At 40.8% G+C, this 24,584-nt stretch overlaps 2 protein-coding genes across 2 annotated transcripts; one reads left to right on the top strand and one right to left on the bottom strand.

Annotated features, from left to right (window-relative positions):
- Positions 1 to 106: 106 nt before the first annotated feature.
- On the bottom strand, positions 107 to 13,799 carry uspl1 (ubiquitin specific peptidase like 1). Its single transcript, XM_042498981.2, has 9 exons — positions 13,606 to 13,799; positions 11,865 to 12,010; positions 11,350 to 11,472; positions 10,274 to 11,243; positions 8,853 to 8,963; positions 6,211 to 6,340; positions 4,244 to 4,369; positions 3,335 to 3,495; positions 107 to 2,349 (listed from the first exon to the last, which is right to left on the bottom strand). The coding sequence occupies exons 2-9, from the start codon at positions 11,988 to 11,990 to the stop codon at positions 545 to 547; spliced, it is 3,552 nt and encodes a 1,183-aa protein (XP_042354915.2). The 5' UTR covers positions 11,991 to 12,010; positions 13,606 to 13,799; the 3' UTR covers positions 107 to 544.
- Positions 13,800 to 17,330: 3,531 nt separating this feature from the next.
- On the top strand, positions 17,331 to 21,538 carry hmgb1a (high mobility group box 1a). Its single transcript, XM_042499145.2, has 5 exons — positions 17,331 to 17,489; positions 19,791 to 19,951; positions 20,226 to 20,371; positions 20,505 to 20,679; positions 20,828 to 21,538. The coding sequence occupies exons 2-5, from the start codon at positions 19,805 to 19,807 to the stop codon at positions 20,996 to 20,998; spliced, it is 639 nt and encodes a 212-aa protein (XP_042355079.1). The 5' UTR covers positions 17,331 to 17,489; positions 19,791 to 19,804; the 3' UTR covers positions 20,999 to 21,538.
- Positions 21,539 to 24,584: the final 3,046 nt, after the last annotated feature.

Genomic DNA, 24,584 nt, shown 5'->3' with positions numbered 1-24,584 from the left:
AAAAGCACAAAATATTAATATTTTATTTCCCTATGAGAGCTGAAACAAAACCGCACACACGATTTCTTAAATTTCCTAATAATAATGACATGTTGTACAACAACCATTAGTCACCTAAAGTATTTATTAAGTGACACTTTAAAAAATTATTTCATGAAAATCTTCAAGTAATTTTTCAAAATAAAAAAAACGAGCAAACAAACAGCTTTGGCTGTAAACATGATTGCCTCATACCGCCCAGTTACATACAATATCTACAAGACAAAGTGCCAAACTTACAAATATCAATCCATGGTTCACCATACAGTCTCCAACAATGAACAAGCATCGAAATTTCATTAACCCATCAAAATTAACAGCAACATAAATACAAAGAGACTTAACTACTGTAAACCTGAAAAAAAACTACATCTACTACTACATCTCCACTGCTTCGGACTGACATGTCTGGGTGACAGATGAGGTTTAGGCTTCATTTTGTGTAATTTCCAGAGTCCAGTTATCTGTGCTTGAAGCTTGCAGACAACACCCATCGCCCCACAGCTCAAATAAAGAGTTCAAGCGCACTGAGCGCTTCCGTCTCCATCTCAGTCGGTCTCTGAGCCACAGCCTGCGAGAGGTACTCATCCAGGAAGTTCTCAGTGTGGGGCTCGTTCATCTGCGACACCGCACCGCCTGCACCGACTCCACAGTCCAGCTGCTCGGCTCCATCTTGCCCGTTGGCGAGCAACTCCAGGAAGTCGGTGCTGTCCGGTGAAAGGTTGCTGGCTGTCGTTGCTGGAGAGAGCAGATCCGAGAGGAGGTCGCTGCACACGGAGCCGTCGTAGGTGCTGGAGGAGACCGTGTTGGGAGAGCACAGGGCGGTACTGTCCGGCTGGAGACCGGCTCCCCCCTGATGACCCAACTTTTCGTTCAGCTTGGCGAGCTTCTTCTTCTTTGCCTTCAGTTTCCTCATCAGCTTGTACCTGAGAGCTTCTGTGTCGCTGAGACCCGGGGGAACCTTCGAGGAGTGGCTGCTGTGTTTCTTTGAGGAGGATATTTCAGGGAGCCGCTTTGCTCCAGGCGCAGGAAGCAGTGTAGCAGACGCCGCTGTAGTGTTCATGAGGGATTTCTGCCGGTGAGATGTTGTAGGTTGAATCAGCTTTGATTTGCCATTAAGAGGTGCAGGAGATGAGAGCGGAGTCGTGGCGTTCCAGCTCTTTGTACCGAATCCACCGTACATTTCTGCAGCTTTTAGCGGGAGACCCTCGCTCTCCTCTGTCCTGAGCTGTGGTTTCGGGAAGAGTCCTCCGGGGGTCTGCTGTCTTCTCACTGGTATGGGCGTAGAGTGAGCAGGAGGAATGGGCTTTGCTCGTGTGGCCGAGGTAGGTGTGTGGGTGGGGGAGAGCTTACCAATCGACTTGTGACATTGGTTTAGTGGGTGTTTGCTGAGCAGGAAGGACCAGCTCGATTTCTGATTCGGCATTGTGGGACTTTTCTGAACCGAGGACAGGGGTGAGGCATCTGTCGAAGAGACAGGGGATGCTCGCTGTGTGGTTTCAACAGGCGGTATGTTATTCTCACGAGCATCAGCAGTTGCAGGTTCACGACCGACTGCTCTGGAGGACTCCGAAGACGCAAGTGGTGAAATCTGTGCAGCTGCTTTCTTTCTACCTGTTTGTCTGCTGGCTGTTTTATCTCTGCTAACTCCTCTTCCTCTCCCTCGTCCTCTCCCGCCACCAGGCACAAACGTGGGATCGCTGGATGAGCCGTCCCCAGAATCAGATGAAGAGGAGGTGGAGGGGAGCTCAACATCACGGTTGCACGACTCTTCACTAACCTTTACAGCGGAGGAGCTATCTGGTGCGGAGTTAAGTATTTCATTCCCGCTGGGAACACTAACGTCCGCCGTTTGTTGGTTTTCATTTAAAGGCTGCATTTCTGAACCAGGATTTAACTCCACCAGCGTGAGTGTGATGATGTCATCATGGGAAAGGCCCTCGAAGGCGCTGAGCAGTGTTGTGGAGCCGATCGATGTATCAACACCGGCTGTTACAGTTGTGTCTATGTTGCCCTCAGAAGCTGAGAGTGCGCTGACGATGTCAGCGTCGTCGTGGGACACGAGGAGAGAATGATCCGGAGTGCGAGCCAACAGTTCATCTGCTGTTAAGTCTTTGCCATCCACACTGGTGTTCATCTCATTTTTGGATGGGGGAGATTCAGGAAATGTGCTGGAGGGAGAACAGGCACGAGGCTCTTTATCCTCCTCCGCCTCCCAGAAGACGATGTGCATCTCCTGAGCAGGGACCGGGAGCTTCTGATGGGTCTTGCAGTCTGGATGTTTCAAATCGTCATATTCGAGCCATGACCCTGAAATGTACAAGAATACATGGTTAGAGCGCGCACACACACATGCACACACACACAAGCAACCAAAATGAATTATCAATAAATGACAATGAAACCATCCCTGATTGGCTGGAGTGTTCTGCAGTTTAACATTGCATGAATTGTTCAGCAGAATGAGAAAGAGAAAATATCAACCTTCATGTGACTCAACTATGAGCTAAAGGGTTGTTACACAACAAGTGTAAAGTATCTTACAAATTAATACGGAGAAGCACAAAAAAAAAAGAACAACGTTTTGATTCAGTTCAGTGATTCATGTTAAAAATACTGAAACAAATTAAATCCTCTTAGAATGGCAGTGATTCATTAAATATATTTTAAAACTGTTCTCTGGCATGTAAACCAGGCTGTCCAGTTAATGAATTTACTTACATTTTAATAGTAACGATATCATTTACAGATAAATGGTAATAAAACACACGTACTCACACACCCACAGGCCACTTCAAATGTGGTTAAATACCACAGCTGTGCCATGACTTTGGCCTTTTCAAAGATAATGATGTTCAGTGTTGAGAGGTAAGAGAGGTATCAATATAACTATTTATTATTAAGGAAGTAGTTTGCAGTGATGTCAAACAGAGAGGTGTTACGGATATTTAATCCACCTATTACATACACGAGGGGCAGAATATATGAAGCACCTTCTCAATATAATGCACTCAATACATCACATTAGATTGTAGAAGAGTAGCTAATGAATTGGCCAGTAAGTAAGGCTGGATATTATACCAGACCAGTACCAATACCCCAAAGGACACAGATACCAGGTGTGTACTTCATTTAATACCCTTCATGTATACAAAGGCATTCAGATGCATGCATCTGGCGCGCTGAACTGCAGCAAATACACTGTGTTTGAATTCGGCGCACCACAGAGTGTATGATATTGAATTAGTGAGACGGATATTTAGATATACAGATACTCTAAATACAAAATACTTACCATCCAAATTACGAATCCAGGTGACAAAGTGCTTGAGTTGATGGTTGTACTGTATGACAGTGGTGACTGAGTAGCGTTTCCTTTTGAAGGTGAAGGTGTAGACTGTGACATCGTTGTGAGGAAGCCCCTCTACAAAGTGCAGCTCAAACACTGGAGGAACACTGAACAGAACAAAGCAGAAATCGGGTTAAACTGATGGAAAAGTAAAGGTCTACGAAGGACTTAATACGTTGTTCTTACTCCTGCTAATACACAGAAATGTTGTTATTACAACATATGCGCTATTATATGATGGTTAGTTTGAATATTTTAATGTGGACAATGAAATTCCCAGTGTTGAGTTCTAATTAACTGGTTTATTTCATTCACCCGGGAAATTATTTACAGTTGCTTTAAGCAGGTATAAGAAGAAAATTAAAAGTGAATTAGTCATAGTTGGGGAGGCACACAGTTTCTGTCCTGCAGAGAAGTTTTTGTTCTTCTGATAACCTGCAGATTCCTGGGGGACTTTGAAATGAAGGTTTTTTTTTTTCTATGATCATAAAATTTATCATATCAACTTGCCCCTTGTGTTTCAAGAATTACAGGATAATCATTTCTTGGCAGTACATGTAATTACCTTGCAAATGATCTACTTTGAAGCAAATTTGAATTAAAATTACACTACATAATCATTGTTTGTTTACAACACACACACACACACACACACACACACACACACACACACACACACACACACACACACACACACACACACACACACACACACACACACACACAGCTCCAACAACAAGTTAATGCATCTTAATCAAACAGTTACTTCCAAAAGGGCCAGTGTTTGCAAAGCCTTTGTTATTTAACAACATTTTTAAACTAAAGAGGTAGATGCATTAACAGTTTAACTCTTACCTCTCCAGCGTCATGGTCCTCTTCTGATTCTGCTTGCAGCACACATTGCACGGAGCCAAGTGGACTGCATCAAGTGGACTCCAATCAGGTAAAATGTTTGTGAACGAGGGGAGCGTTTTCGTAACCCTGAAAAGCACAGCATGAAATACGGTTAGAGATTTATAGTTTCATAAAAGACGAGTGTGATTCAGAGAACATTTATTTTCCTGACAATGTGGTGTTTACGTGGCCACACTAAAGTCAGATGTCGTATAAGCTATAGCAACATAAAATGACCACCAGTCAAACTTGTATCGTCTATTGGTTTAGTTGCACTTAATACAGCTGTCCCGATTAGCGTTTAATCATTTTGCTGGGGTCAAGACTTCCTCATTACCAGAATGTTTAGAAAGACTAACATCGAACCTCCATAACCATCTGTCTAAGCCATCCAGCAGATTAGTATTGAAACATTTAGCCCCTTGATCAATTAGTCAACTGATCTTTAAACAACAACAGTTTGATCATTATTTAATTCACTTTGGGCTCTGGGAAACTGTGACAGGCATTTTACTCACTACTCACAAATAAAGTGAAAATAACCGACAAAATACTCATTAAAAAAATTATCTATTAGTGTCACCCCTATACTTGATTCTCCAAAAAATTGGAGTTCTCCCAAACACAACAGAGAGTAAGAGTTCATAGCAATTACAGGAGCATATGAGTGATAGCATAATTATGTATCATATTACCAAAATCTGACCATGCACTGTTGGACAGGTTTCAACTGACTTTCTCTGCACATGTTTTTTTGTCCATCAAACCTTTGGCTAATAACCAAAACTAAGAGATTTAAGCGAGCACTCGAGATCAATCCACTAGTCACGTCACTTGTCAATATATGTGCCAATGTTCTCTGACACTGAGGACAAAAAAAGCAATTTCTTACAAGAATTGTAAGAAATGTTTACCAACTAAAAAAAAAAACAGGCAGGCAAAACATGAAGCCATTACGGACGCGCCAAAAACTGCAGTTCATCGAGAAAGTAGATCCCCATAGATTCCCATGTGAAAATGCCCAACTTTACAGCAGAAATAAACATGTTTACAGCCTGGTACAAAAAACGGTTTTAGTCTCTATAGGTAATTTCAACAATCATAACAACTGTCGGGGGGTGAATTTTTTTATTTGTTTACATTTTATCAAGGATTACATTTACACATATTAAAGGGTGGGACCGCTTGAGTGACAGGCTGTCTGCGAGGTATTGGTCCAATCTACACCTCACTCCTCCAAAGCTACAACCTCTTGTCCAAATATGGTCACTTCTGGCTCCAAGAAACCAAGATGGCAACAGCCAAAATGCCACACTCATTGCTTCCAAACGAAAAGCCAAACCAATGGTTGACTTCAGGGTGGCTACAACCATTATGTATACAGTCTAGTTTAGTGAATACTCACATATCTTATGTGCCTCACATCTCAGTGTGAAAGGCTTGCTTAACCCACTTCAGATCAGCTTTTCAACATTTCCTTTTTCCTCTCCAGACGTGACAGCGTGTTAATTTCCACTAGAAGCATGGTGCATTTAAATCAGCAACACAATAAAGGTATTTTGTGAAACACCGGACATGTCTTGAGACAAAAATAGCTAAAACAATGAATTCAAAACTTTTCTAAAAACATTATGTTAATTCCAAACCATTTCCAGGCCTGGAATTATTTTTCACTATCTTTTCCGGGAATTTCATGACCATAGAAACCCCGCATTAATCTATACTTTTCCCTTTCCAAAACAAGCCTGAGGCAGAGTGGGCCCTATTCCAATTGCTATATTGAGCCATGTATTTGTTCCCGGCATAATCACTTTCAACAAAATTACTTTCTGTGCGCTCTCAATCTCTGAGGCAAGTTTCAAAAGGACAAAACACTCCAGTGAATATAGTAAAATCTATAGTATTTTATGAAAGATTTCGTCATCTACCTTTCTTTCGTGGTGGTTTTGCATCCGCTGCACTTGAACTCCCAGTGAAAGGTTGACTGGAAGAGAGGCTCTGCCCAAGAGTCCATCTTTAGCAGGAGCGGCATGGCAAAAACGGGAGTTTCCATCCGACCTGAAAAGCACAAACATACAGCAGTTTAGAGCATCATCACAGGCAACGTCGCTGACAGAAGCTGTGGTTACACTCTCCACTTCCAGGTAATTTTAAAGAACTTAATCTGCGGGTGAGTTACGGGCTACATTTTAGAGACCACATGTGGCCACACGCCTAAAAATGAATAGTGTCTCTTCTGTTTGTATCTAAACTGCTTCTGCATCGTTCGCACCCCCCTCACTGTCTCAGCCCATCCTTTTGTGTTTTCAGTTTGCAAGTGACAGCCAGTGAGTAAGTTTTCCCACTTTCATATAAGGCCGAGCAAAATCCAAGGTTTGCCTGTCTGAACCTGTCACTTTCTGTTATCAGGCGGTAATGGCTGCTTTGAAATTTCAAGATTAACTCTTGCCTTGGATTCTAAACAGGGACAGGTGCCAAATATCTAAAGCAAAATATATCCAAGGTGGAAAACAAATGAAAACACTGAAGGTAATTAAGCAATTTAGCGGTTTGAAAATCTTACATGGAGCCTTTCACGATGTGCCAAAGCTATGCCATTACATTTTGCAGAATCAACTTGCCAAAACAAGGCTGACTCCTTTATATACTTCTTTTTGTCACTGCAATCTGTTTGGCAAAAAAGTGGCATTAGGCAATATGACATCTAATATTCATGAACAGAAGGCTTGAGGGGCCCTGGGAGCCCTGTGTTGTTGAGTTTGAAAAACATTCGCTCAGACATCTCTCCCTTGCTCACAGTAGCTTGGCATAATTTGCATATTGTTGATCTAAGACTGGTTTCCTATCAGTGCTCCAGAAACACAGTCCAAAGAAATATATTATTTCTATATATTTATTAACTTTTTTCCTTCTATCGTCTTCTCTACAACTGTGTGGGACCATCTGTTCTTGCCTCTTACACTTATTAATGAAATTGAATCCAAAAATTAGCCTCAGCTGACCTCTGGTGTAATTTAAAATTTAACCGTATGTTGTTTCATTAGTGTGTTCTAATGGGAGAGATCTGTCGAGTGTAAAATTATGGATCTAGATATACTTTGCACACTGTTTATACCAAATTGAACGCAAGACGGGAAAGAAAAGAACACTGCAGCAGCGCTCATCAACTTAAATTTCTTCTCTTTACTTTCTCGCCACATGTACTTTTTGATACAAGTGTGAATAAACCTGGAGTATGATACATATCCATTCAGAATACAATTTCTAAATCGATTTTTGAGCGGGAATTTCACATCTTGCCCACAGATTTGGTCACAGCCCTTTTTGGCTGCTACTGGCCTGCAGTGATGCACAGGTCAACCCACAGCTGGCAGGTGTGCAGTTTGGGTGAAGCTTGTTAAAAAGGATTGCGGGTCATAGAGTGGCAAAGCAACCTTATGAGTAAATATCAATACAACTTACAGAAACATTGTGCAATAATGCTAATTATGCTGTCTTAGCAAGTGCCTCCCTGTCCACACTGAATCAATTAAATATGCACCTCTTTAACGACATGTAAACAAACCACTGTAACAGCCAGCTGCCCGCTTATGTAACAAACCACGCAGGTTTATCACCTGCGTGTTTGAGATCATACTTAGCCTCTTAACGGATAGGCGAGTAATACTTAAAACAGAAAACACTTGATTATATTGTCATATTTACTGGAAACTACATGCATCAGCCTACAGACAACAGCAAGCAGGGTTGTTTTTGTTTCCAGTTTGCGGGTCAGGTTTGGGCTTTGATTAACGCATACCTTTACGGCTTGGGCGAGGCAGACAGGCTGTCGTAATGCTCCAGGTTGGTGTAGGTTTTAAACATCCTGACCCGTGCATCACTACTGGCCTGGTAAGAACGTGCAAACCGCAGGGTTGCATATTGGTGAATGTAAAGACCTGCACCAATGGTTTAAAAGTCCAGAACAGCACCTTGGTACTGTGCATCAACTGCGACAAAGACGTTCACTGTGAACAGGGTTTTCCATACATTAACTTGTGGTAGCCCCCCCACAATATCAACATGATGGCTGCATATTGATTTTCTTTTTCTTATTTATTTTTTTACCATTTAAAATGGTTTAAATCTTATTTCATTGTAGACTTGTGAGCTGCACATTGTCTTGCTCAGCCCCTCTCCGCCTTGCTCTTTCTCTTTCTGTTCATCAGATGACAAGGGAGACAAGAATAAGCCAGTGTAGCCAGCTGCCCTTCTACGTCATTTCCCGCTGCTAACAGACTACTTTGTTGGAAGGAGAGCAGGTGGCAGTGCTGCAGAAGGACCTTCAGTTAGCAGCTGCAGCAACTATAATTCATCCAGCGAAGTCTAGCCTGTGTGACAGCATCAACAGAAAGTTTGCTGATCTTATAGGGAGTCAGGCGGTCTGGGATCAGACCCCCAACATTGGGGTATGAACTGACTGAATTTGAAGGTGCTCTCAGCCAACTGAAAGTCCACCTTCCCCTCAGCAACCAACACACACAGAATGTAGTTTTATGGGAAAACACTGGTTAAGAGCGACTGAGCTTACCCAGTTTGCAGTGCAGCTTAGACTGAAGTAGTTTGAAGATCGACATCCTGAGACTGTGTAGATCTGCATTGGCCTTTTGCAGCACATGATTTGGCACCCTCACAACGCCATCTAGAACACATGTACAAGGATTGGGATATATTATAAAAACATATAAAAATAATTACCAAAAAAACTGAACCTTTATGGTCACCAGGATTTGCACATTTTCCCTGATGGCAGCACTATATTTACAGTCGGATGGCAGTTTATTTGTGTAAAGTCCAAACTATTTTCATTTCATGCAAACATTTCAGGGTCAGTTCACCCAAATTACACACACAAAATCTCAATTAACCCTTGCGGTATGTAGCAATGCAAGCCTTTTCTGGTTAATGTGCCCAAATTGTGAGTCTCCAGCATCCCAACACAATAGAGGAAAGTCCTAACATTGCCATATTTCATGTTCAATGTTTTGTTTCAGCACAAATACATCTATTATTTTGAAGTAGCACAAGTAATCTCAGAGATCTCAATTATCACCCGGGCAACTCCACCAAAACAATCTGCATGACGATATGCCACAATCAGGGCTCGAAATACAACATATGCATATGCACAACAGTGCATAAAATTTGAGCTGTGCACATAATTCTCAGCTCTACATGTACCAGTGCACGTAACTTGGTACAGAAAACATACTGTAACAACAATCCCACTGTGCACGAAACACCAGATTCCCGCAATTGACACTTTTCACACACTCACACCACCATCCATTGTCTCACAAAGTGGAAAAAAAATCTATAACTGATAGAAACCTTACAAGCAAAAAAAGACATTGACAGCACACAGACAAGACAGATGAGCACAGCACAACAGCACAACAGCAGCCCTGTAAATCACTGCGGTCAAGCCCGGCCGCTGCACTGCGGTGAAGTTAGATTGAAGTCGGATATTTAAAGTAAGGTAAGATAAGGTCAACTTATTGGTTTCATTTAAGAGATAATTACTCCAGAACCAGCGGCATCTTTTTATTCAGCGGCATCTTTTTACCAAATGTTGGTAGAAGGAGGATGGTTAGTTCGCCTCCCTGTCCTTAGTTTAACTGCTGGGGGGTTATTTTGGGATCATCGGTGTACTTCAGTTTTAAATTTGAGATGCACCAGTCCAACACTGCCTCAAACAGCTGGATCAGGTATCGTGACAATAGGGCCAATGCATTCAATTTAATTGTTTAATCCTGAAATTTTAACTCGGGTCTTTAAGTGACATTAGTAATTTCAGATGAGTGCATTTTTTTTTTTACAAACAGGAGCAAAGAGGAAACTCAATATTATTCTTTTGATTTTAGATGAAATACTATGAAATAAAAATACCACACACACTGTTATAATTATATTACACTCAAAAGTATACTGTTGATTATCTGTTTAACTTACCTTTGCCAGTCCGCTGATGAACTTGGATGGCGGCACAAATGTCTTCATATTTCCTAAGCAGCTGCCAGACAGATAACCGCTGCGTCTCATCTTTGGGGTGACACCTTTTCAAGCTCTTACAGTTTACCAGAGCAACAAGCAGTGAGTCCAGCCAACACAGGTTGTCGCTGTTCCTCCAGAAAAGCTGATTGGGAACAGATACAAGCTCCTCTGACTCCATTATCGAGGTAGAGGACAAATTCTCAGTTTGTGACTTAATGCCTCTCACGTCCTTACACGCAGTGATGTCTGCAGTCAGTGATTTGTGTTCCGTCCTTGCTGTCTGCTCCTGGTGCTGAGGCGATGGAGTATTGACTATGGTTGAGTAAATGTCCTGATTTTTGAAAAAGGACTGACTGGAGTCCAGACTGCAGCATCTGTTCGGCACCTCAGGAGGACTGTTCACCTGCCTAAAGTCGTCCTCTGCCTCTGATGTAACAGGAGCACCACTGTGAGGAGAGAGCACAGACCCATCCTCATCAGCGGTCAACAAGGCTCCTAACGAGCTCTGCAGCGGTCCAGCTGGTGTCGAACATGCAGGAGCAGAACTGCCATCTGCATGAGCATCATTGACTACTTCCTTGTCCAGAACGTCATCCTCGACTTGTTGTGACTCCCGTCCTGTTGTCTCTGCAACTGGAGAATCCCTGCATCCATTTACCGTTCCATCTTCCGTCTTGGGTGCCTCATGTTGGCCATTACTGACACAGTTTACAGCACTGTGCTCTGCTTGGCTGATAGATGTGTCAGTACTACTTTGTGGCCCAAGACTGTAAAGTTCACTTGACCGCAGGCGTTTGTGTACGGGTCTAATCAAGTCTTCCTTTTCCAGTGCCAAGGCATGTTTTCTTTTCTTCCCAATAGTGGGCTCCACAGGATCCAAGCTAGCCAAAACATCCTCCAAGGAGCGGCTGACAAGAGGGAAAAGGCACTGTTTGGGAATGGATACAGAAAGTTAACATGGCAGCAAGCAGAAAAGACATAAGTCAGCTGTATGTGTGAGTGTGTGTGTGTGTGTGTTTGAGTGTTGGACTTACCTGTGGGTTTGTGCAGAGGGTGATTGACTCCTGGAGGTTGATGCGGTAAGAACGCAGAGCATAGGTCAAACCCTTCGAAGTACACCAGGGACAATGCTCCAGTAAAGCGGCTCTTTCCTGAACCTTTAAAAAAAGGGAAGAAAAAAAAATTAAAATCACAGAAAAGTTGCATTAAAAAAGACCACAGACCTCCAAAACAAGAATGAGTTGTTTCACTATTTCATATCTAAACTGAAGTTATCAAACATTTTTTAAAGAACTTGTAAAACTGAACAAAACTCCATGTTCATTACAATTTTGCCTGCATATATTTTCATCAGAAGAATGCATTTTGTTCCTACATAAAGAACTGGCATCAAGCCAACCCAAAACTTTCGCCTTTTACAACCAAAGATTTCCATTTGTGTTTTCGTTTGTTTAATTTGGATTGGTACTGCCAAGTCACAGTATTTTTCAATTACAATTCAGCTTTGCGCAAGTGACATTTGTTAGAGGAAAACATGAGTTCTACTGACTTTTCCCAAATACCCCACCAGTGGCGAGGCCAAAGCCCCCAAACCAGTGTCTTCACCAGTCATTGGCAACCCGCTGCTGTTCTTCTGGTCCATAGCTGTCTGGTGCCATTCAAAAAATATTACCATGTCGCTGCAACTTGGCTCACCTGAGGAGAACAATATAGCACCACAGGAATCATGTTACTCAGTGCCTTCAAGTTATGAAGGTACATTGAAATGCACTAAATTCTGGTGCAGAATTCTAAGCTTATACATAGACTACAAGACTTTGCCAACCAAGACTTTTGCGTATTGTTCAGATGGTGATAACTGCTACTATAATATCTCTAGGTATGTTGAAGTCCACTGGTGTAATGTAACATGGTAGTACTACTTGGAACTTTACTTGAGTTTTTACACTTCTGTCAACTTTCACTTTTACTCCACTACATTTCTTCAAAAAAATGTATCCTTATACTCCAAAAAAAATTTCCATAATCATCGTAGTCACTTACGACAAAATAGGGGAGGAAGGAAGGAGGGACTGACAAACGAAGGAATGGGAGGGAAGGAAAAACTGGATTTTGTTCTTTAAATCCTTTAAGTTGTGAAAAAAAGGTCTTGCTATTCTGTCACTTCATTTCATAATTCTCAGAATTTTTTTCTATTACCAGCATGTACTTGAACTTTTACTTTCAATACTTAGGTACATTTCATGCTTATAATACTGAGGTTCAGTAAATATGAGATACTTTAAGACTTTTAGTCAAGTAATATTGTAGTTGGTGACTTTAATTTCTACCAAGGTTATTTGTTGGTAAGATAACTGTACTTTTACTAAAGTATGGATTTCATGTACTTAATCCACCAATTTTGAGGAAATATTGTCCATCAATGAGCAAAGGTTTATTGGAAATATTGGGTTTATAGGATTGTGCATCCATGTAGTAAAGTACCTTAGTCTCTCAGGTATTCAAATCGCCAAATCTGTATACGTTTATTTTAAAAAATCTTTTAATTTCTTTGTGTAATACTTGATAGTCCTGTTTATTTTGACACACTATCTAATTCATACTGTCCATCCACATTCTGTAGGTTTTGTATAAATATATATAATTTTAGGAGGTTAGGAGTATTTGTGTTCTTGTACATCAACAGGCTGTTATAACAATAATAATAATTAATTTTATTACTTATATCAACAATGTTAAAAGAAATAAACCAGAAAACAAGGTGTTTCCCTTTCCAAAACTAGCCTTTAGACTTCTATTGTGTGCATTAAACTAGTCTAAAGGCACATGTGGGACCACCGGGTCACCCACGCTGGAGCACAGGAGTAAATGCATTTAACTATTTAAACAGCACAAAAACTTTAAAATATCATAATATTTTATGTTAGAATGAGCAGTCTACATAAAGGATCATAAGAGAAAAACACAAAGCTGATAACATAAGTAACGACATATCTCAAATACATACACTCAACTTAACTGCATATAGGAGCAAAGTTTAATGTAATTTTCGAAAATGCTTACCGCCTATCACCCATCATAATGCACTGTGGTGTAATTTGATTTATAATTAAACCAGTAAACCTATTGTTGAGATAAACTCTAGAAAAAAGCCGACACGAACTAACTAAACCATCATCCTTTGCACGGGCGGCTAGCATGCTACTAACACATTAGCCTAAGGCCGGGCGTTCATTTCAGCTGCCACACGGACTTATTTTCTGTTTTCGTGAATAAAAACGCATACTTACCGACACCAAATTTAAATCATATTTGATATTACGATGCCGATCGGTGAAATCCATCCACACAAAGCTGTATTTAGTAATCCCTGCCAGCTGAGTGAGTCCATGTGCAACCCTTCGCCAGTTCGTGTCAAAAACGTTGTTGTTCCGCTCGCCGGCGGTTGTGCAGCGGCCTTTGTGTTCCCCCCCGTGACGCTCAAAGGTTCCGCTGGTCCTCACCTCGCAGCAGCATGTGCTTAATTGTTCATGCTGCTACTGTTACTATTAAAATCCATAGGTACTACTTCCTGTCGGCAAAGCCCATGAAACTGTTACTACTCAGTGCGCGTACATAAACACGGACGTAATAAAAGATATGCTGCATTTACTCACATTATTAATTATAATAAGCATTATTGCTTAACAGTAATAGGCCAAAGTAATTATCATTACGTCATGTCTTCAAAGGCATCATTGCTGAGGGAAAATATAACTTAAGTGCCATGTTTAAAATAGTGAAGTATAAACAGCTTAACTGAAGTTTAAGAATGTAACAAGTTCAACAGCAATTCTGATTTTTAATATCTGTTTCAACTTTTTGGTATATAATGATAATAACAACAACAACAACAACAACAATAATATTGTCAATAATAATAATAATGCTTGTTGTTGTTATTATAATTATTGATAATAATAATAGTTTATTTCATATTAGTAGTGGTATTAACATTAGCACTTTAATTAGATATTCAATGATTCATATTAACAGTACAATAAAAAACTTGGGACCAGAATTGTTAATTGTCAGTTTGAAACTGATTAGCCTTATTTTCTATTCTGATCTTTCAGATATATCCTGCTTGCAATACAAAGTCATCTTCCTACTTCTCATTAGAAAAACTAACCTGCACTGACTTGTCCTTGATCCAGTTTGTAGTTAACTTTTCTGATTTTGTAAATATGGCTGATTTATTGTTTTATTTGAGAGATGGGTGGAGTTGATTAGGTGGGGGTGGGGGTTACATATGTCCCTCACTCTGGTTTTATAATACAGCCCAACTAACATACCTCCTGTTCTTGAACCCCCCTCTACCCACACACACATACACACCTCCCTCCATACAAACGTCTCCCTCCACCCAATCCCGCCTCCTGCATGTGGCCTCCTCCCTTAAGCCCCTCCTGTATCTGCTGCTCTCCTGTCCTCTATTTTCCTCTTGATGACAAAATGAATTTGCATATCTTTCCCAGGGAGCGCTCATTAGAATGCATAAACCAGCCGCCTCCTAGCCTCATGAGCAGGCTATAGCTTTCTGCCGTGGCATCTCCTGATGCAAAATGAGACACAGACAGGCAGCATCACAGGCAGACATGTGGCCTGAGTCTGGGTTGTGATTGGCATTTGGAATCAGTTCACCCTTCCCATTCTTAATTCAAGGATAAGAATAAACTCTATGTCAGCCATTTTTCTTTGTTTCTAAATTAGTTGCTAAGCAGAAGCAGATTTTTTAGCAACTGATTTTCTCATTTAATGCATATAGAAATATTTAATCATTCATTAAGCACATATGATTGGAATATTACCTTCAGTGGATATATGGCTATATTTTACAAATCATGAACATGGACATTTTTCTTCTTTGAGTACCCCACCCCCCACCAGCACATTTAAACACACAGACAAGCCTTTAAAGTCACATAACTGCATTAGCTCCACTTTGAGCAAAAATAAGGAAGTCATCTTAAGAAAAGGCCTCTTTCACGGTTTGAAATCACTGTCCTGAAATGTGCGCAAGCTGGCCCGCTTTATGGATGTCCATTTCCACTTCTGTTTAAATGTGACAGCTTTACCCATGGTGGCGCCTAAGCTCAGGTCACAAGGTCACCAACATCAGTATTCTGCCTACTGAAAATGTGACTTTATAAACAGAAATATACATATCAATACAAATCACAATTCTTACAGAATATGTAAGTTATATTCCTTTGTATTGTTAATTTACACTAATGCACACGGCAGGTGTGATGTCTGCATATGTTATGAATCAGGAGATACCGTGAAGACACAGTTAATGGCAAATAGATTGGTATTTTTGTTAAATAAACTCTAATCTTTGTCTGATGGTGGCCTAGAGCAAGGTCACAGGGTCATCAAACTCATTACAGGAAGATTGTTTGAGTAGCGTGCATGTGCAGAGCAATATATACTACAAATATATATATATATATTTATATATATATATATATATATAGTTTTAAAGTGTTGCTGATTTTATATGATACATATGAGAGATGATAAAAACTGTGAAAACCTTTACAACTTAATATAATATATATTCTGGATTGTAAACTGTATGAAATGATCAAAAAGGAGAATATTAGTGTTAGTGTTAAACAAAATATTAGTTATTAATTTGGTCTAGCACAATGCAATTGCAATATAATTAAATATAAAAATCTTTGTGGTAAAAGCGCTGATCTGTTTACATACTATGGGCGGGTTGCATTAAAATGAGCTGATCTTCACTGCTGTCTGTCTCCAATTTAGCCTAAGTGTGTTGTAATATAGGGCTTTGGTCATTTCTTTGCAGATAACATTGTGTATGGGGGAGTAAAAAGACCACTGCTAAGCTATCATACAGACCTGGCATATATATATGTGACCTGCAATTTGCAGGTTTGAATATATTATTGCAAAACAACAGACTGAAAAGCAGTAAAAAATAAATAAATAAATAAAAATTAAAATAATAATAATAATAATAAATCCAGTGGATCCAAATTATTGCCTGAATCCTTATTGCCTAATCCTCTTGCTATAATTTATTTTCCCCATGCACTCACTTTGGCTTAAACTGTACTGTTGCTCTCTGATCTTCATAAGTGCGTTTTAAATGTGGATGAGCAGACTATCACCTTTCCATTAGCTACTGCATAGGGAGACTTTTAAAATTAGTCCAAAAACATACTGTGATGAAAAAAAACCCAAAACGATCAATTTCGAGACCTACTATACACATTTTATGCATTCATAATGATTCGATGTCTGCCGATAAATTCTCATACAAGCCTGATAGGGACTATAGACTCATTAGCAAACATAGCTATAGCACTGAATAAGTGCCTGCTAAAGAAATAATGTGCACATGCCCTAAAGACTAAGAAAACACTATTTGGTACAGTAGGCGGAGGAACGTTTTCAAAATAAAAGGCTGAAATGAAAATCACGGCTTATACAGTAATTAATAAGCAGAGCATTAGCTGAAGTGTTATTGTGTTTTCAGTCAAACTCAGAGCCAAATCGTTTAAAATGTCAAATCCGGTGCGTAACTATCCCGTATGGAACGAGCAAGCGTCTCTTTTGTCGTTTACACGTGAAACCGCGATGTTAACCTTATGCATTTTCAAAGTCATAATTTGCAAATAAGCTCACGTGTATTGGGATGAATGCACAATGGGGCTGGTTGATGAAGAGGGGACAGCCCATCCGACACCGTCGCACGGCGTTTCACAGCTGCCCCGGTCACTGACTACAAGCGCTCCACGTTGTCTCATTCATTTAACTTGCCTACTGTACACTGAGCTCAACGTAGTGAATTCAATACTATGGCAAACGCACTACACTACTACCAGCTCCAGCATGCTGGGACAGAAATATTTTTGTATCCACGCGCCTCAGAAAACTTCAGTGACGTTTCACAAAAGGCAGCCAATGGGACCTCGTCTTCTATTAGGACAATGAAAAGCCACCGACCAATCAGAGGAGCGCCAGACTGGGCGCTGGCCAATGGCGTGAGAGCCCCGCCGAGAGTAATGTTAGAGAGCCGAAGACTGAAGACACTGCGTATCGCCTGTGTTCTCTCACATACAGCCATTGCAGAGCATTGAGATCCAGCGATAGTCCCTAGGTAAGTATCACACACGAAAATTTTAAGTGTTCGTAATGATGGTAATGACAATAACATTTATTAATATCTTACTTGTGTGTTAGCCACAAACAAATACGAAGCCTTTCACAGCTTGTAAATGATTTTATTGCGGCGAAACGTGAAGAAAACAACAAAAAATATCCGGAGCTGAGCAGGTAACGTTAACGGACATTTACCCTGCCTAGGAGTGTGGAGCAGACGCTCCATAAAAAAAAGGAAGAAATGAATTTTAATCTCGAGTGAATTCGACGAAAACTCTCGATTTCGTCAAATACGAATAATTTTGTATATTAATGTCGTGTCGTTTTCACAAAATGGAGTCAAATCAAACGGTAGAAATCGCGTAAAAATTCAGGAATGTCTAGCGGACAACACGGTTAGCGACAATGGTAGAAGACTCACCGTTTGCTAGCCATTGCAGTGCATTGCGAAGCTGAACGCCTGTCATGGGAAGACTGGAGAGCGTGCGGGTTTTTCATCCAAACATAAAAATTTGCAAAAACCCAAGAAAAAGAGAGACCGCATCGAGATATACACGGTCACATGTCTGTTTGTGAAAATTCACCCGAGAAGACGGTGAAAAAATTAACTCACGATCTGCGCTTTACTGTAATGGCTGACTGTATTCGCATAGGAGGCAAGGCAGCGAGGCAAATGGGAAGCTAGTGACAGAGGCGCAGTTCAGTTCAACTTTTTCTAACCGTGTTTTCTCGAGAAACAAACCCGTAACTATTAAATGTAACGACGAAAAAATAAAGTTCAACCTTTCGTGGTTCGAACGACACCATTGCGAGATTTTTCCGATGCTCAGAAAAGGTTTTAATCCGGGGTTGAAATGAAGTAGTCGCCGCGGTCGCTCTGCCCTCTATTGCATGCAGTGCAATGGCTGTGCGTTGACACAAAGAGAAGGAGCCATATTCTCCATGTTAGTGGATGAAGACGAGCGGCCATTAGGAGCTCATAGAAACCAAGGCAGTAGCACAGCCCGCTCATAGACACAGTGCAGACCCAATGTATTACTATACAAACCGGCTAGTGCAATAGGAATCAATCGGGGAAATATTTTGTCAAGATCGCCGGCTTTCCAGACATATTTGTCGTGTTGCAAAGCGAACTGAAGGGCGGGAGGAGACATTTGAGGGGGACTTTCTTTCATGAAGAAGGCATTCTCACAAAATGGAAGAAGAAATATTGCCGTCGTTGTTGACCTCCTTTTCCTCAACGAAAGCCTATGCGCCATTACTACTTCGGTCGACACCGCTTTACTGGGAGTTACAGTAGCATATAATAGGAAAATATAACGGGAAAAACGAGCGGTTTTAAACACATTCGCAAATTTTGCGGAATTTATCCAGATTAAGCGTACGTTCAGACTGATGAGAGAAGATTGTCAAATCACACTGAATCGCAGTTTTGAGTGTTTTATTTTCAATAAACACGCCTTTATGTGTAATTTGTGTCTTTTTGTGTCAAAGTTATTTGTTTGATGCAAACATGAACATAAATGAAATAGGGAGTTTCCAGAAGGCCTGTTGTTATTGCAGATGGGGTTTGAGGTTTTTTTTTTTTTTGTGCAAAAACACGAGTCATTTTGTCTGAGAGCCAGGTCCACTGTTGTAGTCCCACTGAGGGCTAAGGTCTATGTTATGCAGTTGCACTTGGGGAACTTTTGTGATACGCACGGAAAGTGCATCGCAGCACGGGAAAAAAAACATATTTATGGGTTTTGATTTGATTTTTATTTTTGAATACGTAGCGAAGTGTTAAGCCAGTTTTAACGCACACAAAATGGGAGTTGACCACGGACCATTGAGTTTTATGTAAAGGCCACAGCACATATTACATCAATAAATAAAGTCGTTTTCATCGCCTGTGCCGGGCGGCTTTATTTTAGCGGATTGTTATAAGGGACCCAACTTAGTGCCGTTTGACAGCAGGGAGGGCGGGTCACTTCAACAGTGCTACCAGCGGAGGGAAATAAAAGCTGTTTCCATTGTATGGCTCAAGTAACATGGTAGGCGGTCATATCTTACCTATTAAATATGATTCATATTTTGATTTTGAGATAATTAATGTATTTAAAAAAAATCAGAAAGCCACTTATGGATTTTTTAAAAAAATGTATTTCACTGTTTATAAAGATTTTTAAATATAGAATATGGGACATTTATCACAATTACACAGCCAGTTGTCCACCTGTTCATCTTTACAAAGTACACTCATCATATACATTTCATATACTTGTGCAGTTGCATAGCTAATCTAAACCTTTGTTTTTAGATACTGCCGCCAAGATGGGGAAAGAACATGGGAAGCCGAGGGGCAAGATGTCCTCCTATGCGTATTTTGTCCAGACCTGCCGGGAGGAGCACAAGAAGAAACACCCCGAAGCTTCGGTCAACTTTGCAGAGTTCTCCAAGAAGTGCTCTGAGCGATGGAAGGTAGGGTGGATGGATGATGGTGATCTAGTCAACTTGTTGTCCGTTTCATAAATATCATTTTTGAGAATGTATTATATACCACTCTTCATAACCAAAACAACAAATTCAGGTCCAGGACTTTGTTGGGTAGTTTTACAGCTGTCAATAATTGCACCCAGATGCTTAGGATGTGCATATTGCAGCACCCTAAAAAGCCAAGGGAATATGAGCAATACTCTTAATACTTATTGTTGCCACCGAAAGTACAATCAGAAAGTTACCTCTCTGTTTTCAGACAATGTCTGCCAAGGAGAAAGGAAAATTCGAAGAACTGGCCAGGCAGGACAAGGCACGCTACGAGAGGGAGATGATGAGCTATGTCCCACCCAAGGGAGGAAAGAAGAAGAAGTACAAGGACCCTAATGCCCCCAAGAGACCCCCGTAAGTACTGCAGGTCAACACTTGGCGATAGAAAAGTCTCTTTCTGCAGAACAAAACAAATCTGAATCACGTGCACCATTTTTACATTGTAAAGACAATACAAAGCTCACTTTTTTTTCTTCTTCTTGTACAGATCCGCCTTCTTCATCTTTTGCTCAGAGTATCGCCCTAAGGTGAAAGGTGAGACCCCTGGTCTGTCCATTGGAGATGTTGCCAGGAGGCTGGGTGAGATGTGGAACGGTACTGCATCAGAGGACAAGCAGCCCTTTGAGAGGAAGGCAGCCAAACTGAAGGAGAAATATGAAAGGGTAAAGAAACTGTGATTTGTTGCATTAAGTCGACCAGTGAATGCACATTTGATCATTCACGCTGTGCTCGCTTCCTCGCGAGCTTAAATCAGGAGTCAATGTCTGGGTCTCTGCATTAGTTTAATATGTTTTCATTCCATGGTTGCAGGAAGTCGCAGCATATCGTGCAAAGAGCAAAGCTGGTGGCGGAGGTGGTGGCGGGGCAGCGGCGGCAGCAGGAAAAGCCCCAGCCAAGGCAGAGAAGAAGGATGACGACGACGATGATGAGGACGATGACGACGACGACGACGAGGAAGACTATGATGATGATGACGAGTAAACGGCGGGTGACATATGTAGTGGTCATTTTCTTGTTTATAAAGCATTTAACCCCCTTGTACACACTTCACTTACCGAAAGAAAATACATTAGTATCCAAGGGGTAGGAAAAAAAACAACAAAAAAGGCTGTGTATATCAGTTGTTTTTATGCTGTACAGTTTTTTTCTCCTTTTGTATAGTTGACACTACACAAGTATCGTGTCTGTATCTTTCTGCCAGTCTTATTTTTTCGGTGATAGTTCCTAGACCACTATCCTGCCTGGTACAGTGTAAAAGGGTGGGCTTACAGTATTTACCCTAGCTAGAGGTGCACAGCACATAAAAATGTCCTGAGTTAGATCTGAGTGTTTCTTCTCTTTTTTTTTTTCTTTTTTCCTGTGTGTTTTTATTTTAAATGACATGTTATCGAAATTGACGTATCACAGTTGTTTTACTGATCTTTATGTACCACTGTAATAGCAAGAATAAGAGAAAAAAACGCCTTGTTTATTGTTGAGATTTAAATTGCTTCTGATGTCAATAAACATTTTTTTTAATAAGTTGTGTGATGTTGGTGTTGCTAATGCTAATTTTCTTGCCCCTTCCTAAGATTATATAGGTATTACTGCATTTGAGCGAACATTAAAACACAATTCCTCGTAGTGAAAACCGAGTAATATGAATGGTCTGGAAGAGCAGAAGTAAGATAAGTAAGAAAAACAACAGCTCTGTCAAAACAAATATGTTTTCTGCACTGCCAAAATCATGCAAACAAATAGATGATTAAATGCAATATTTTATATGACTGACAATATTCTGAACAGTAAATGTTTAAGACCAAAGAGTCTTTCTGGAGTTTTGTTTACCAATTTGCATTGCTGTCAAAATAACATTGACTTGTCATAATGATGCTGGCAGACAACTGAATAGAGTGGGAAAACACTAACGACTCAGGCCTTGATAAGCTTTTCTTATGAAGTATGACTCATCAACAAAATGGTTTACGCATCCTGTGTTTTAGCCCTCTGTGGTTGTATGCAAACAAGCTGTGTATTGAGGCTCCTTGGCTTGGTGGAGATGCGCTGAAAATTGTAGCATGATGGCTCTGCATGCCGACATGCATCACTGACTGTTCCTGTTTTATTTAGATACAGCTGCTTCATCTCTCACGTACTCATCCAGGGTTAAAAAAAAGACCATTTATATAAGAAGGATTATGTGCTTTGAAAAACCCAGTGACATAAGAATATGGCTGATGTGTACAAACCACTCCAGTCCAAACCTAAAAGGCACACACACATAATGTACATTTGTCAGCGACAGTTTTTCCCATGGGAGTGAGCTTATTCAGATAGGGGGTTACCAACTCAACTCGAGCATACACAAGTATTCACAGGAATGAGCCGGGCAGCACAGACATGTCTGAGATCTGTGGTGTAAATTACAGGGATGTATTTTCTTCTGTGCTGCATATCTGCTCAGTCTCAGCACTAATGTCAGCCTTGGCCTACTAAATGAGCCTTGCTATCAAGTACGCTATAGAGCACAGGCAGACACAGGGCAGCAGCTGACCTCTGCACCGCTCTGATGAAAGCCCAGCCAGTCTCTGAAGGTGACATGGCCTCCTGCTATCCCTGATCATTCCTCACACTCACTGAGGATGCTTGCTTTTCCTATTAAATCCAGGGGATGATTGCAATCATGGCAAACTGTCCTAAACACCCAACCTTGAGTCATATTATGGATGTGTTGTCTAAATCCGCTCTTGAATAATAGGAAAGCTGCATGGAAGGCTAACTGGAGGCAAACATATACAATTACCAAACATGTGACAGCTGCAAGCTGCTGTCACTGCTGATTATTATTTCCCCACTGTTCCTGCGTGCACTGTGCAGTATGTCCTGCCTACAGTTACAACAGATTGAGGGAAGCAGTTAAAATGGATAATGTTTACACACACATCCGCTGAATTGGCTAACAGATTGTCCTTTCAATATTGCAGTGGATCATGCAGGAAACTGGGAAAGTAAGCTGGGACGGTTGCAGCACCTTGTGGCTGCACTCAGCTGTTGATCAGGATCTGTATGGGCCTGTACAGGCCAGAAGTGCGCATACAGTATAGCAGCTTTAGCTACACAGCGCCACTGCCGGCCCCAGAGCCTGTTAATCCCAGCCACCTGGTGTCCACTGTATACACTGTGCTCAATCAGTGGTCTCTGGTGACACCTAGTGCTCATATGTATACAACTGCATCAAAACTGGTGATGAAATCCATCATCAGCGGTGAGGTGAGAGGTATTTCCAAAATGCAGGCAATTTTCAATCCATTGGGATGGAGGAAGTATAGATCATTGAAACTCAATTCACAGCCCACAGGCCAAATCTGGCCCCCAATAGGGTGCACAGTGGGGTTTTTTTGTACTCTTAGTATACATAAGGGGCCAGCTAAGCCCCCAATGTCCTTTAATCCTAGAAACATCCTAAAATCCTAAAAATGTCCCAAAATCTTGAACTGTCCTCAAGTCATAGAAATGTCCTAAAATCCTAAAAACAGCTGAAAATCCTAAACATGTCATAAAATCCTGGAAATGGAAGAACAAGCAATTACTTTTCATAGGTGAAGAATTCCTGAATGTGCACAAATAAGAAATCCACAAATTGTATCAAGTAAAACATTACAAAATCAATTAACAGTACATAAAAACAGTTTAGCAATTAAATGGGGATTTTAGTTTTTATTGGTAATTATTTAGTGATTGTCACAGTTTAACCACAACTACATCACAGATCATATTCCAGTGCTGGTCTAACCAGTTATAAAAATGTTGTAGATGTTGAAAATTCATGCATATTAGACTCAAAAGGCAGCAAAGATTAATGACAGAATTCATATATTTCACAGCCCAACATAACACTGATCAAACCAAAATTAACTGATAAAATTAACAATTTCATTTCTAAACATAAGAAGGTGGGCAGGGCGAGGTGCTGCTCGCTCAGGAGCACTGTGGATACTTAAAATTACTAGTTTACAAGAATGTTAATATCTGCAAAATCCTAAATATATGTATGAATCTTTGTAATTTGTGAGGATATTTATTATTTTCCCATGGAGATTCGTTGCCCTGAAAAGCATCTGATTCTGTGTGGAAAACTGCTTTTCAACAAGATTTGTTACAGGGGATGAATCCTTAGCTGTCCGGTCATTTTTATCTCCACCTGGAGGTAAATGTGAACTTTTACAGTTCGAGAAAAAGCAGTTAGTCTTTATCCTGAGTCATTAAAAGTGGTGTATTTTCACAGTTTCCCTGCATTAAAGGGTGTTAGTTTTATTTTTGTTGACAGAGCAATGCACTTATTCAGTCTTGCCACTCCTCATAACCCCCCATACCTGTCACAGCTCCACCAGCCAGACAACGACATCCGTTCTGTTGCATTGTTACTAACTCCGAGTCATGACAGATCAGCCTCTTCCTCCTGTCCTGCAGTTACCCTCCATTTCCACCATCTAACCTTCACACCCACTTACTCACCTGCTTCCTATTTCTCCTAATCAGCCCAGTACAAGGCTACCAGCTAGTTTCACATCAATCCTGCTTGTTTCCT

The sequence above is a fragment of the Plectropomus leopardus genome, chromosome 15 (assembly GCF_026936395.1).
Source record: "Plectropomus leopardus strain MGB_pleo_1.0 chromosome 15, ASM2693639v1, whole genome shotgun sequence".
Lineage (NCBI taxonomy): Eukaryota > Metazoa > Chordata > Actinopteri > Perciformes > Serranidae > Plectropomus > Plectropomus leopardus.
Note: the sequence above shows the minus strand (reverse complement) of the source record. Positions and strands in the feature narration are given on the sequence as shown.

Bases quoted from the DNA above. Each gene is read 5' to 3' on its own strand.
- uspl1 (XM_042498981.2), bottom strand. From the start codon at position 11,990: ATGGTAATATTTTTTGAATGGCACCAGACAGCTATGGACCAGAAGAAC. The intron at 11,244-11,349 runs GTAAGTCCAACA...ATTCCCAAACAG, and splicing joins CCCTCTGCACAAACCCACAG to TGCCTTTTCCCTCTTGTCAG. The intron at 8,964-10,273 runs GTAAGTTAAACA...CATGTGTTCTAG, and splicing joins TCATCAGCGGACTGGCAAAG to ATGGCGTTGTGAGGGTGCCA.
- hmgb1a (XM_042499145.2), top strand. From the start codon at position 19,805: ATGGGGAAAGAACATGGGAAGCCGAGGGGCAAGATGTCCTCCTATGCG. The intron at 19,952-20,225 runs GTAGGGTGGATG...CTCTGTTTTCAG, and splicing joins AGTGCTCTGAGCGATGGAAG to ACAATGTCTGCCAAGGAGAA. The intron at 20,372-20,504 runs GTAAGTACTGCA...CTTCTTGTACAG, and splicing joins AATGCCCCCAAGAGACCCCC to ATCCGCCTTCTTCATCTTTT.